Source organism: Corythoichthys intestinalis, chromosome 9 (genome assembly GCF_030265065.1).
Source record: "Corythoichthys intestinalis isolate RoL2023-P3 chromosome 9, ASM3026506v1, whole genome shotgun sequence".
Lineage (NCBI taxonomy): Eukaryota > Metazoa > Chordata > Actinopteri > Syngnathiformes > Syngnathidae > Corythoichthys > Corythoichthys intestinalis.
The window spans coordinates 5,633,015-5,645,568 of NC_080403.1; the positions used below are offsets into that span (position 1 = coordinate 5,633,015).

At 38.8% G+C, this 12,554-nt stretch overlaps 1 protein-coding gene across 3 annotated transcripts; it reads right to left on the reverse strand.

Moving 5' to 3' along the window:
- Positions 1-249: 249 nt before the first annotated feature.
- On the reverse strand, positions 250-6,041 carry LOC130921868 (PAK4-inhibitor inka2-like). 3 transcript variants are annotated; one of them, XM_057846209.1, is made up of 4 exons: positions 5,967-6,041; positions 5,816-5,864; positions 4,707-4,873; positions 250-1,851 (listed from the first exon to the last, which is right to left on the reverse strand). In XM_057846209.1, exons 3-4 carry the CDS (start codon positions 4,860-4,862, stop codon positions 955-957), a joined length of 1,053 nt encoding a protein of 350 aa, XP_057702192.1. In that variant the 5' UTR covers positions 4,863-4,873; positions 5,816-5,864; positions 5,967-6,041; the 3' UTR covers positions 250-954. The 3 variants fall into 3 exon arrangements, with proteins under 3 accessions (XP_057702192.1, XP_057702194.1, XP_057702193.1); XM_057846210.1 differs by lacking the exon at positions 4,707-4,873 and having other exon boundaries at positions 253-1,851; positions 5,967-6,040; XM_057846211.1 differs by lacking the exons at positions 4,707-4,873; positions 5,816-5,864; positions 5,967-6,041 and adding an exon at positions 1,928-2,954 and having other exon boundaries at positions 252-1,851.
- Between the last annotated feature and the right edge of the window lie 6,513 nt (positions 6,042-12,554).

Sequence of the window (12,554 nt, forward strand, 5' to 3'; positions counted from 1 at the left end):
ACATACTAGTATTTTAGAATCCAAACATTATGTATGTCCAAACTCGTCTTAATTGTGCTCTTGTTGTTTTAGGGATTTGGGCAGGAGTCTGGTGCTGAATAGGTTATAATTGTATAATTTAATATTTCATTTGAGCTATATTAGAAATTATTAGATTATTACCTTTTAGTGTTATCTCAAACCAAAGGGCATAGAGGAAAAAATTATTCATATTGTCATCCGCCCATCCATTTTCTAAAGTGTCTCATAGTCTCATTAGGGTAATCAGTGAGGCACATGACCTTTGTCCTAAGCCTAGTCGCTCAGCAGTCAATCATGGAATCTGTATGCATTCACACTCACATTGAAATTTAAAATTTGAGTCTCGAACAAGCCAAAATGCTTGTCCTTTTAATGTGGGAGGTAGCATGGGTAGATCATACAAACTCCATGCAGAAATGTTCCAACAGAGATTCAAACCCAAAATCTGACTGTGAGGCAAATTTAATAATGAAACCTCACTCTCGTCATTCTCAACCTTTATCTTCTAAAAACACAGTACTTTCCAATGAGTTAGAGACTCAAGTGTTTTTTATTTGCTTAGTGTTTTTATTGCTTGTCTGGGGTACAAGGGTCTAGGGTAGTTGTTGTGTTTTTGAAAGAATGAAACAGTTTCCACAATGTTATAAACTGAGAGCAAATAAATACTATTATTTTTGGACATTAAACCGCTGCCCCAACCATGGGTCCATTTATGGTCCAGTGCAACATATTTATTGATTTTTATAGGCTAATGAGCTGCATGACTTTTGGTGTAAATATGCCAGAACACCTGTGGCTTTATACTGTATATGAACAAATGGATTTTTTTTTTTCAATTGTGGATGCGGCTTATAGCGTGTTATTGTCCAAAAATTACACTAAAAGGAAGAGTTATTTGGGTTGTTACTGTTGGCAAAATTCCATCGTATAAATTTAGATGTAACCGATGATGTCGTTGCATATTATAGGCTGTCGGCTGCCCGTCTTCATTAGGGCAGTAAAGCGGTAAAAGTCCGAGTCGAGCGTGTGCAGTCCCGTGTGTGACTGGTGGAAGAAAGGTTTGAGCGACTGAATTCCCAAAGGGCAGGACATCCTTTTAGGGGCTTCGGAAACCCCGCCCCCTCGAGCGGAGTCTGCTGGTTTCTGCCTCATTTCCACACTTTTGGACATTCCGGCCAGTCGTCGCTTCATGTTGATTAGAATGTCCTTGGCGAGACGTCGCCCGCCGCTTGCCTTGTGTTGTGCAGGTTCTGGACACTCCGGAAGATCCATCCAATTCTTTATTAGGTCCGCAAAACTGTTGTCTCCCAGAACCAGAGGCTGTCTGTTTCTACTCCTACTGAGCAAGGCTGTGGTCCAGTCCTCTGCGTCGTTGGCCTCAAAGGAGGTCCAGCGCTCTAAGCAAGCGTCCGAGGTAGATTTGGGTCGGATCCTTCCCGAAGGTCCCGTGTTCGTGCGAAGGCAAGCGGAAGAAGACACCCGCACATTTCTTGTCCTTCTCAGAACAACACCTTCATCGTGCCACGAGGCCTCAGAGTAGCCAGAGTCAACGTCCAAACTCTTGTCACTGTTGGAGGACCCTTGAGCCAAGCGCTGGTGGAATTCTCCTTCATCTTCTTCCTCCAGCGGGTTGACCAGACAGCAGGCCGAGTCGTACGTGCTGGCCTCGCTGGCCTGGGACACGCGATGGTTAGCGAGACACTCTTGCTGCTTGCAGAGGCGGGTCACGGCAAAGGAGCGGTCGCACGGCTCGCTGAGCGGCCTCGGCAAGGAGCGCATCACGTGCTGCGCCCTGATCTGGAACAAGTTGCTGGAATCTCCCACACAAAGCTGGATAACAAAATAAAGACAACAGAATCAGATTAAAAAAGTGGACACAACAACGAGACCCACCCTCAGCCACGACCTGAATGCTTCCTTGTGTTGTTTTGGAATCAGCGGGATTTTTAGCAGTTGAGCTCACCGGTCTCGCAAGAGTGCAAAAACATCCCCGAAAAGCCTGCTGGCGGCCATCAGTGCATCAAGCAGTGCTTAGCCACCAAAAAGTCAGAGAGCAGGATGCAGATTTTAGAGGAGGAGAAGTCTCCCTGTTTCCTCTGGCAAGAGAGGAAGTATGAAGGGGGAGATGTGTAGCTGAGTACTACATAAGCACTCAAACAGGATGTTGACTGGCATGCGACATTGTGGATTTTCACTATGAATCACGAAGTGTTCAAAGTCAGTCAAACTGAAATCCACATGATGTAATACTACATGACTCATATAAATCAATATTATACAGAAGTAAAATTATGAAATTCTATCCATCAGCTAAACAACTTGATCAGGTACACTCACCTATTCTAATTATGTCCAACACAAGCAAGTTGTAGAAATATAAGCAGAATATGAACTATGAAATGCTGTTTTCCAGCTATATACAGTAGGGATTTAAAGGGTACACCCTTGATTGGTCACTGGTCGGGATGTCCCGATCGCATATTTTTGCACCCGAGTCAGTCACCTGATTTTGAGAATCTGCCAATACCGAGTTCCGATCCAATATCGATTTTTAAAAAAAATAATAATTTGAACAGAAGTTCCAATGTGTTACTGAACATGTTACTGACCCACCATGCCGCTTTCATAATGTGAATTATTTTCAAACAAGAATAACATAGAGAAATGCTTCATTGAATGAGTCCACTCAAATCCACTCATGCTTTGACACTCACGCTGCTGAGAACAGCCTCTCACTTACACAATGAGTTGGCACAGCACACAGCTGCAAGTTTAACAATGATTGTCACATTATATAGCTACCAAGCTTCTCTGGCCAAATCAAAGCTACAAACCAGTCAATCATCGTTAACTTTAAGTACCAAATGCATGATTCACTGGACAGTTTGGCCACATATCTTAGCAGGAGGGAAGGTGCGGCGCTGTATGAGCATGAAGCAATTTTTCTGCTTCATGCTCATACAGCACCATCAATATATATTTTAAATTAAAAACCCTATCCTCTGAAAAATGGCGCGATTAGGCTGATTTTTAATCACGTGATCGGATTGGGACATCCCTAGTCGCTGGTCAATCAAAGGGCTACAACGCCATGATATGAATGACTTAAATGTACCTAACATGCATCTGGAGTGAGAGCTGTAGTAACTATTATCCCACAATGTTGCCCACTTCCACAACAACAGCTACTTCTAATACTACTACAACAATTACTATTATAGTAATGATAATAGTAAGTTTTAATTTTCTTGGAGTGCTAAACAAACACAGCATTGCTGACCATTCAGCCCTAATGAATTTTTATTGATCTGTTTTTATTAACACTTTCAGAGATATATAAATTTACACAACGTTTATTATTCTGTTTTGTTGTATGAATTGGTGTAAAGCAGTAATTCTCAAATAGCGGGGCGCAGAGTGATGTCGTGAGTGGCGCATGTGACCTCGGGGAACATACTTTTTTTCCGTACTGGAATAAAGTGTAATTGCTAATCCACTCAGTGGGTGGCAGTGGCGGTCTCATTTTCAGAGTGTGCACAGTATTTTTGAACCAAACAAGAGCACAAAGCAAAGAGCACTGAAATAAAGCGCTAAGACCAGGAAATATGATGAAGCGTATGTAGTGTTTGGATTTTGGCTTTGACTTTTAACACAATGGGAGACGGGGAAAGACCAGTCTGTTTACTGTATCTAAAATGTTTGCAGTAGACAGCAGGAAGCCAAATCACTTAAGATGTCACTTAAAGACAAGACCCCAATCACATTGACAAGCCGCTTGATTTTTTTTTTCAGCGAAAACGTGCCGAATATTGCCAACAATCATCCCGCTTTGTCAGTGGTACATCAGTAAAGCAGCGAGCACTAAGCATTATATAAAGGGGCATACCAAGTTGATCATTGCAAAATAACCCCACACCATAGCAAAGCAGCTGATACTGCTTGCAGCAAAAATAAAAACTGACCCTCTGGCCAGTGACACTGTTGTTTCTGTTCTATTATTTTTATTTATTTCTTCTTTTTTCGGTCTAATTGTTTGGCATATTGTCCTCATGAGGTAATGCTACGAAATAATTTGAATTTATTATTGTTTACTAATTTATCTTTTTCCGTATCAAATGGTCAAAAAATGCACCTTGAGTGTATTTTTACAGTTTGGATGTGACTATTTATTATTATTTATTTTTAATTCAAGCAAATTGATGCTCAAGTCTTTTCTATTACAAAAAAAAACAAAAAACAATGTTTAATAAGTTATACTTTATTGTAACTTGATCAATCTGACTTTTTTATGTTACAATGGACAGTGTTATGGAGGTGCAGGTGTGTTTATAATAATAATTTTATTGACAAATGATACTATTTACAGTGGCGGAAGAGATTTGGGGGGGGTGGGGGGCACGCAACATTTACGTCTTCCTGGTAGGGCATAACAGAAAATAATTGAGAACCATAGGTGTAAGGCATCATACTTACAACTCTATTACTGTAATTTCTGCACTTTAAGGCAAAACCTGAATATAAGCTGCCACCCATCAAATTTGACACGAGAACAACATTTGTTCATAGATAAGCCGCACTGGACTATAAGACGCAGCTGTCCTTACTGTATTATGAGATATTTACACCAAAAGATATCAACCGGTCACACTTTATTTGACAGCGGCATCATAAGACTGTCATATTACCAAATGAACCACCATGAAGCTTTGAACCAATTGGCTGCAAAGCTTCATTGCTTCAAGAAGTTTCAATGTGGCCATCACTGTTCTCTTGGGGGAGACTGGCAACCTCTGCTGCCACCTGCTGTCAACACTGCTGTCGTCCAACATGCCTCCTAGCATGTATTGCAGCGCTACAGATGTAAATAACAAATCAAAATGCATGTTATGTGCTAATTATTTCTTCAGTTACTGTTCTATTTGTTTCATTCATTGCTAGTTATTGAATTTGGTAACACTTTATTTGACAGTGGCACCTTAAAACTGTCATGAGACCATCATAATTATGAAATGACACTGCCATTAGCATGAATGAATTCTTATGACAGATGTCATTTTGTTTCATCTGGCAAATTAGCTCCCTTTTGAACGGATGTAAAAGATCCGAGCTGGAGATAAATGGAGTTAGCGACATAATTTGCTATTAACCCAAATAAATCAACAGATAAGCCGTACTGGACTATAAGCCGCAGGATTCAAAATAAGGGAAAAAAGTAGCGGCTTATAGTCCGAAAATTACAGTAGTTATTTACTGTCAAAAACCACGACCAAAATTATAAGCATATTGTTTAAAAAGAAAAAAAAAACTTTTCTGACAGTGTCAGTCAGAAGTAAACATTCTGTTTGGATTACATTGCTGCCAATTAGTGTTTTCATCTCATTTTAATCAAAATAGAAAAAAAAGTTGTCTTCCTGTAAACATTTTTCCCTCAGAGACTGCATGATGTTATCACAGCTGTGAGTTCTGAATCTGAATCCTCCCCCCTGACTTATCCTCAGTGGGATGGTATGGCCACACTTTGCCAACATGTCCAAATGTTCTCCTTGGCTGCCTTCACACAACACACAATTGATTTGTCCACATGTGGACTCTCAGCAAGAACTGTTATTTTTCCCTCGGGCTGGGCGGGAGTAGAAGGGAGTTTACACTCAAGTGCCCTCGAATGTATGGGGGACAATGATTTGTTACATGGTCGAGACGCTGTCACTGCATGTCAAGTTTATTATTATTTTTTAAGCCCTAAATAATCTACTATCGCTCAAAGGAATGCAAGTAAAAAGGACATTAAACTCACCATTACTTTTAGAAATCTGCAGGGAAGTCAAAACTCCTCCTAAAGTGTTCTGGGAAAAAAAGGGAAAATAACTACACCAATAATAAAAACCTCATAGATGACCTATTACATGTGCATACGCATTTATAAGAAGAAAAAATATTGAACTAACCTTCACATTTGGTTCCCAGCAGATGACCAAGTCCTCATGTATATTTTACTTAGATGATGCTGCTGCTGAGTCCTCACTCTTGTGCTCAACATAGGGGCTGACAGCACACTTTGTAGAGGCCTGAGTGCTTGGCCTCGGCCAATAGGAGCATCTCAGCCGAACTCTCAACCAATAGGGAGGTGCCTCAAACAAAGCCCAACTTCGATCAATTTGACACCTCTGTTATAGTTTTCAGCAGTCAAAAATGACGAAGTCAAGCACAAAATATGATCTGTAGTCTATATTTATTGTTGACATCGTGATCATTCATACTTAAAATAATATCAAAATATTAAAAATGGATGAAAGTGTGATTATTGTAAGCAGAAACTATGCAGTCTAGTTTAATTAAATATATCATGAGTGATGCTGGCATTATTTGTACATATATATGAGGGAATCCTTAGAAGGTTTCTGGTTTATAGGCAATTTACAGAACATTTATAATATAGTATTTTATTACTCTAATGAAATTGCCTGTGAACAACTCAATTTTAAAATGATTTTAACATTAAGCGCTCAAATTTCCTATATTTTTCATCGAGATTTTAATATTCTGCCTTATTATTTTCTTTTTCCTCTTTAAAATCTGTGACTGGCTCGTCCTAATCAGAGGGTCCAAACTATATAGTACGGCTCTGTATGACAGCTGTATTGGGCCCCACCTGGTGGTCACATCTAAGCATCACTTTCATCCCGTTTTACCTTTTTTCTCGATTTTCTGAAAGCATGTGTCATATTCTCAGTACCCTCCACACATACCCAAAACACACGCACAATTGGCAAACCCCTTCATTCCTCCTGCAAAATCAAATTGCTCATTGTTAATATTATTTCTTCCTAAAAACAAATTTTCTCAAGCCTTCATACGAATATGCATTTATATGAACTGCCTCCTTGCCCCCTTTTGAAAGACAAATGTATTGCTTTTTTAAGACATTTTTAAGAACTTAAACAAGAAACATGTCGCAACAGTTTCTGTTGAAGAAAAAATTATATATTTTTAACGTTAACTGGTGTTTTTCACCTCTCACGTGCTGTTTGCACCTCCATTGTCCATACCTGTCAATCCGAGGCTGTTGGCAATCTTACAAATAGTGATGTATGCCCTTACAAATTAGTGACTAATCTTAAAAAAAATTAGATAGCGTGCAATATGAAACAAAAATAAAACTCAATTTTTAAAATAATATGAATTCATTGGTAATATTGTCACATATAACCTGGTGCAATCAAGGAACAATGAATATCTTCAGCTACATCATGATTAACAGTGACTTTTGTTATATATGTAGCATTTTTGGCAATTTCTATCATGTCTTTTGATGGCTGTGCTTCAGCTCGCTATTCAGTTTGACTTGAAGATAGTTCGTTAGTGTGTCCACTTATAAATTAAAAAGGTCAATTGATAAAATTAACTTACCGATACAATCTTTGAGTCAGGAAACATTTCTTTTGCTAATTCTGAGAAATGATCAGCATTAGTTGCAGGCAAATTGTGTTTGGCAGACAGAAAATCACATTATTTGATTTTTAAAGAATTTATTTAGCCCCAAAACATCCCTGCTCTAGAGGATATCTGCATGGAGGAATGGGCCAAAATACCAGCAATAGTGTGTGAAAAGCTTGTGAAGAGTTACAGAAAACGTTTGGCCTCTGTTATTGCCAACAAAGGGTACATAACAAAGTATTGAGATGAACTTTTGGTATTCACCAAATACTTATTTTCCACCATGATTTGCAAATAAATTCTTTAAAAATCAAACAATGTGATTTTCTGTTTTTTTTTTCCACATTTTGTCTCTCATGGTTGAGGTTTAACCATATTGACAATTACAGGCCTCTCTAATATTTTCAAGTGGGAGAACTTGCACAATTAGTGATTGACTAAATACTTATTTGCCCCACTGTATATTAATCCTAAACTCCCGTATTTAGTGTACGGCCATTAATAAAGCAAATGCACACCATTCGAAGTTTTACAGAAGCGTACAGTGATTTCCCTGCTGATGTGCTCAGTGTAAAACACAAAATCAAACCAATAACCTTTATTCTCCGTCTTAGCAGTGCGTACAATGAAAAAATGAGTGAAAACAACAGGTCAAAACAGGTCAATAAATCACAATTTATACAATTACGAGAAAGTTAGCATACGAAAATGTGATATCACACAGCACAGTTCCTGAGGCTCGCTAAACTTTCACCCGATATTACGGAGACCATCGGCGGCCTCTTGACGGGTTTTCTCCCACTGTCCTCGGTAATTCCAGCTCCAATAGCGTCTCTTAAAGTTGCTGCAGTTAAAGAGCTCGTAGTTGGATCTCGGGATCGCACTGACGCTCCCCACGAGGCGAGCCACCGTCTGTCCTAGCCCCTGCCTCCCGGCTGCCCCTAGGAGTCGTGCCTTCCATCATCAAAGTAGAACGCATGTGGTCTTGATATATGTTCATCAACATACAGTAACTGTTGTTGTGAATGTGAGGCACATCAACTTGTCTTCCGTCTCCTAACAGCATTTTCCACCTGTAAACAAACGAACAAAAAACTTTTAACACTTGCATATATGCGTTAACGTAATTTTGCCGTCTACACGTAGTGATTAGCAACAGGCTAGCAGCAGATACAGTAGTCGTAGTAAATAATATTAACCCTTTAACACCTAAGCCTATTTTGGCCGAATTTGCATGCATTTGATGTTGCCTTTATATTTCAAAGAAAAAAATGTTTACAATGGCCAAATTGGGTCCCTTTTTTCAGGACACCTTGAACTTCATGTCTAAACTGTTGTTTTCTTCACTGACCAATTATAATCCACATTTTGGACCCAAAAAGACAAAAAAATCCTAAAATCTTTTTTCAAAATTTGTAATGTTGACGTCCCATTGACAACCAAACATGCTCCACCAACCGTTTTGAAGCTTGATAATATTTATTCAACTTGTTAGGATAAACATTCAATAGAAAAACATAAGATTGAATAGTTTTATGTTTGACAATTCAACACAAACAGCAGGTATGGTCATAGGCGTTTTTGGCCTTTACACATACTATAGTCAAAACAGGTTATATATTGTGCAAAATAGTCAGAAAAAAATTTATATATATCATCTAACACAAAAAGGGTTTGGAAGATATCTCTTTGTGAAGTTAGGTGTTGTACCCATCACCTTATCAAAAGTATATACGTACATGTAATCAAGCTTCTTGAACACACATCTACATAAAAATTGAAAAGATTATAGTGAAGAAAAAAATATATATAACATTGAAAAAAAGTATTTTAAAAAATACTGACAAGTAGTTCAATTCAAATTTTTCAGGCACGCGACCCAATAAAGTTTTTTTTTTTTTTTCTTTGCGTACTCAATAAAGCTTCTTCTTGAACAGGTCACGGAGCTGCGTCATACACAACGTCACACAGCTTACTCTTTCGACGTTTGCACGCTACTGTCACTTCTACTCGCCGAGATGCCGATTCATCAGAGGAGAACAACGACAAATACGACTCATCTTCTTCCTTGAGTTAATGAAATAATGCATTAGCTTGTGCTAAATGTAGTTTTAGATTCATTCTGCACGTTTCAAAGTCGCTCGCTCAAGCCAACCGGCCGTTGCTTGCTTCGCATGCCTCCCTTTCAATAGTTGGCGCCTCGCTGGGAAATTTATTATAAATGATCACATTCGGTTCGTCCTTCTTGACATCACAACGACTCTTGGGATAAGTAGTCTTTTGTGCTGCTTTCGGTTCTGAAAAAGGACAAGAAATGATGGAAATATGGAGATGGATACATGGTCCATGCAGCGTTTTAATGCATATTTATGAGTGCAATAAAACTATAAAACTCAAATGACATTATCTCCCGTTTTTCTTGGCCGATTGACTTCAAATAAAAACTGGTGTGGACGTCAACTTCTGCACTTTCAAATGAGACCAACCAGCGGCACGTGGGTGATGTAATTACAGCGTGACAAAGCTTCAAAGACGATATGCGTAAACGCGTCGCTGCCGACACGTTCGGTGTTAAAGGGTTAAAGATAATCATAATTACAATCATCATCGTAATAACAATATCAAAGTCAACAAGTCGTTTCATGCGCAAGATTTTAGCACTAGGATTTTTTGAGCACCGGACACATGAAAATGCAGGGATAGGAAGAACATACCTTCCATAACACAGCGGCAACATGGCTACAAAAAAACCTGGTCTTTGTGGTGGCACGAACTTAGTTCCACATCGGCCTTCATGAACATGTTGTCCTCCCCTGTCGTGATAATGGCAGATGGATGCGGTATTTCCAAATTGTCTTTTTTAAGGGATTTGATTAGTAATATTACTCCAGCTCCACTGTTGTTTTGGATAGAGAAATACTGAAATGGAAGTTACTTGCAGACATGTGGAAGTACTTCAGGAAAAATGTCAATAGCACATAATCAGCAAAAATTACAGGTATTGCATTGATTGAAGCAGGTAGTGTTGCTATCCAAGAAGCATTGATGGCTCTGGGGAAGAAACTACAGTAGCCCTGAATCTGTTTGTCAGTGTCCTGTGAATCCTGTATCGCCTACGGTTGAACAGTTTCTGTAAATATTGCGAACTATGAGGCTAGTCAGTTACGAAAATTAGCCCCTGCCGCAGCAAAACAGAGCTTTTTCCATTGAAGATTCTTGTGAATAAATGCTTACATCCCTGGATTCTTTATAGATATGGACGTAAAACATTCTCGATTCATACGTTAAAAGCAAAAAAACTGTGAAGGTAGCATTAATTTTGTGTAAATATTGTTAACTATGAGGCTAGTCAGTTATGAAAATTAGCCACCTCCATGTGTAAAGATAGAGCTTTTTCCGTTGAAAATTCTTGTGAATAAATGCTTCAATCACTGAATTCTTCATAGACATGGACATAAAACAGTCTCGATTCTTGGTTTAAGGCTAAAAAAAACAAAACAAAAAAAAAAGGGCAGTTGGCAGTTATTTTACGTAAATATTGTGAGGTGTAATGCCAATTCTGCGGCTGCTAATTCCTCCCATTGTTTTTTTTCCACAACGTTTCAAAATGCATGCATGGAACCCTTGAATCCTTGAACAAATCACTCCTGAGACAATCCTTTCTGTTTGTATGTGGTACAGCTTTCGTACTTTTTAAAAAATCCGACTTAACTCCTCGCTGCATGTGCTGACTCCGACCTATTACTACTAAATGAAGCGAGTTTAGTCCAGCACCCTACGGGAAGACGTTACACAGTGAATGCCAAATGTGACCAGTCAAGTAATTTTGAAGTCTATGATTGATACTGTACATTGGTCAGGAAATCATTCTACAAAAAAAAAACAACTAATAAACAAAAAAGGAAGCTATCGTCATCCTTCTGCTGTAAATTTATCACTAGTAGACATCAAATCCATTTGAACTGGGAGGGTGGCAGCGAATGAACCCCTCCCACTTCTATGGCCATCAGTGGCAGTTAATGCCAGGCATTGTGGGGCTTTTAAGGGTCACTTCCAGTTGATTTTTGGACATTTTATGGGTCATTTTCTCTTGATTTTGGGTTACAGAACAGGAAATGACCTGTAAATGCCCTAAAATGATCAGAAAGTGATCTGCAAATGCCCCGAATAATCGGAAAGAGTGACTGTAAATGCTCTGGTTACGGGCGAATGAACGTTCGTTTGTTTGCCCGTTTTATGGGTCACTTCCTGTTGCCTTTGGGTTACAGAAAATGAAGTGACCAGGGAATGAATAGGCAGTGACTCAAAGTCAACAGGAAGTGACCTGTAATGCCTTAAGATAAACAGAAAGTGATCTGTAAATACCGCGAAAATCGGAAAGAGTGACTGTGAATGCTCTGGTTTCAAACAAACGCCCTTTGGCACCTTTTTAAAACGATATCTCGATTCTTGGCATGAGCATATCGATAACCTTTTGTGAAGAATCATGATATATCCCAATTTTGATATTTTTTCACACACCTAAATTATTCCTGTAATAATTCACGCTCTAGTAAAGTGTTTTTCAACCTTGTCTGAGTCACGGCACGTTTGTACATAAGAAAAAATGTCGTGGCACACCACAAACCAAAAATGTTCCAAAATTACTTCCTGTACAGTATATTTAATTATCCAATAATTTCTCAATATTTATTCTAACTCAGTGTGACTTGAGCCTGTTTAGATGAACACAAAGCCGATATCCTGGCTGGAATTGAAAAAGGACGCACACAAAGCTCGTCTTCAACAGCTCTTTGTCTCTCTGTTTTTATTTTTATTTTTTTTTATCGCAGTTAGGCTTGAAAAACTCAGAATTATCAGACAGGGGGACTTCAGCAATGTCTTTAACCGCATCAGGGCCAATCATCTCGCTGATAATTACTTTGCAGGCAGGTAGAATTAATTTCTCTGCCACAGTGTGGGACTTTTTGAATATAGCAATAAGTTCAGCAAAAACGTAACTGGCTTTGATAGCTTTCTCATTTACCTTTGTAGTTTTTTTTTTTCCAAAAAGTTGTCTGTTCCTCTGTGTTTCCACAAAGGCAAACAAAATAGTCAAT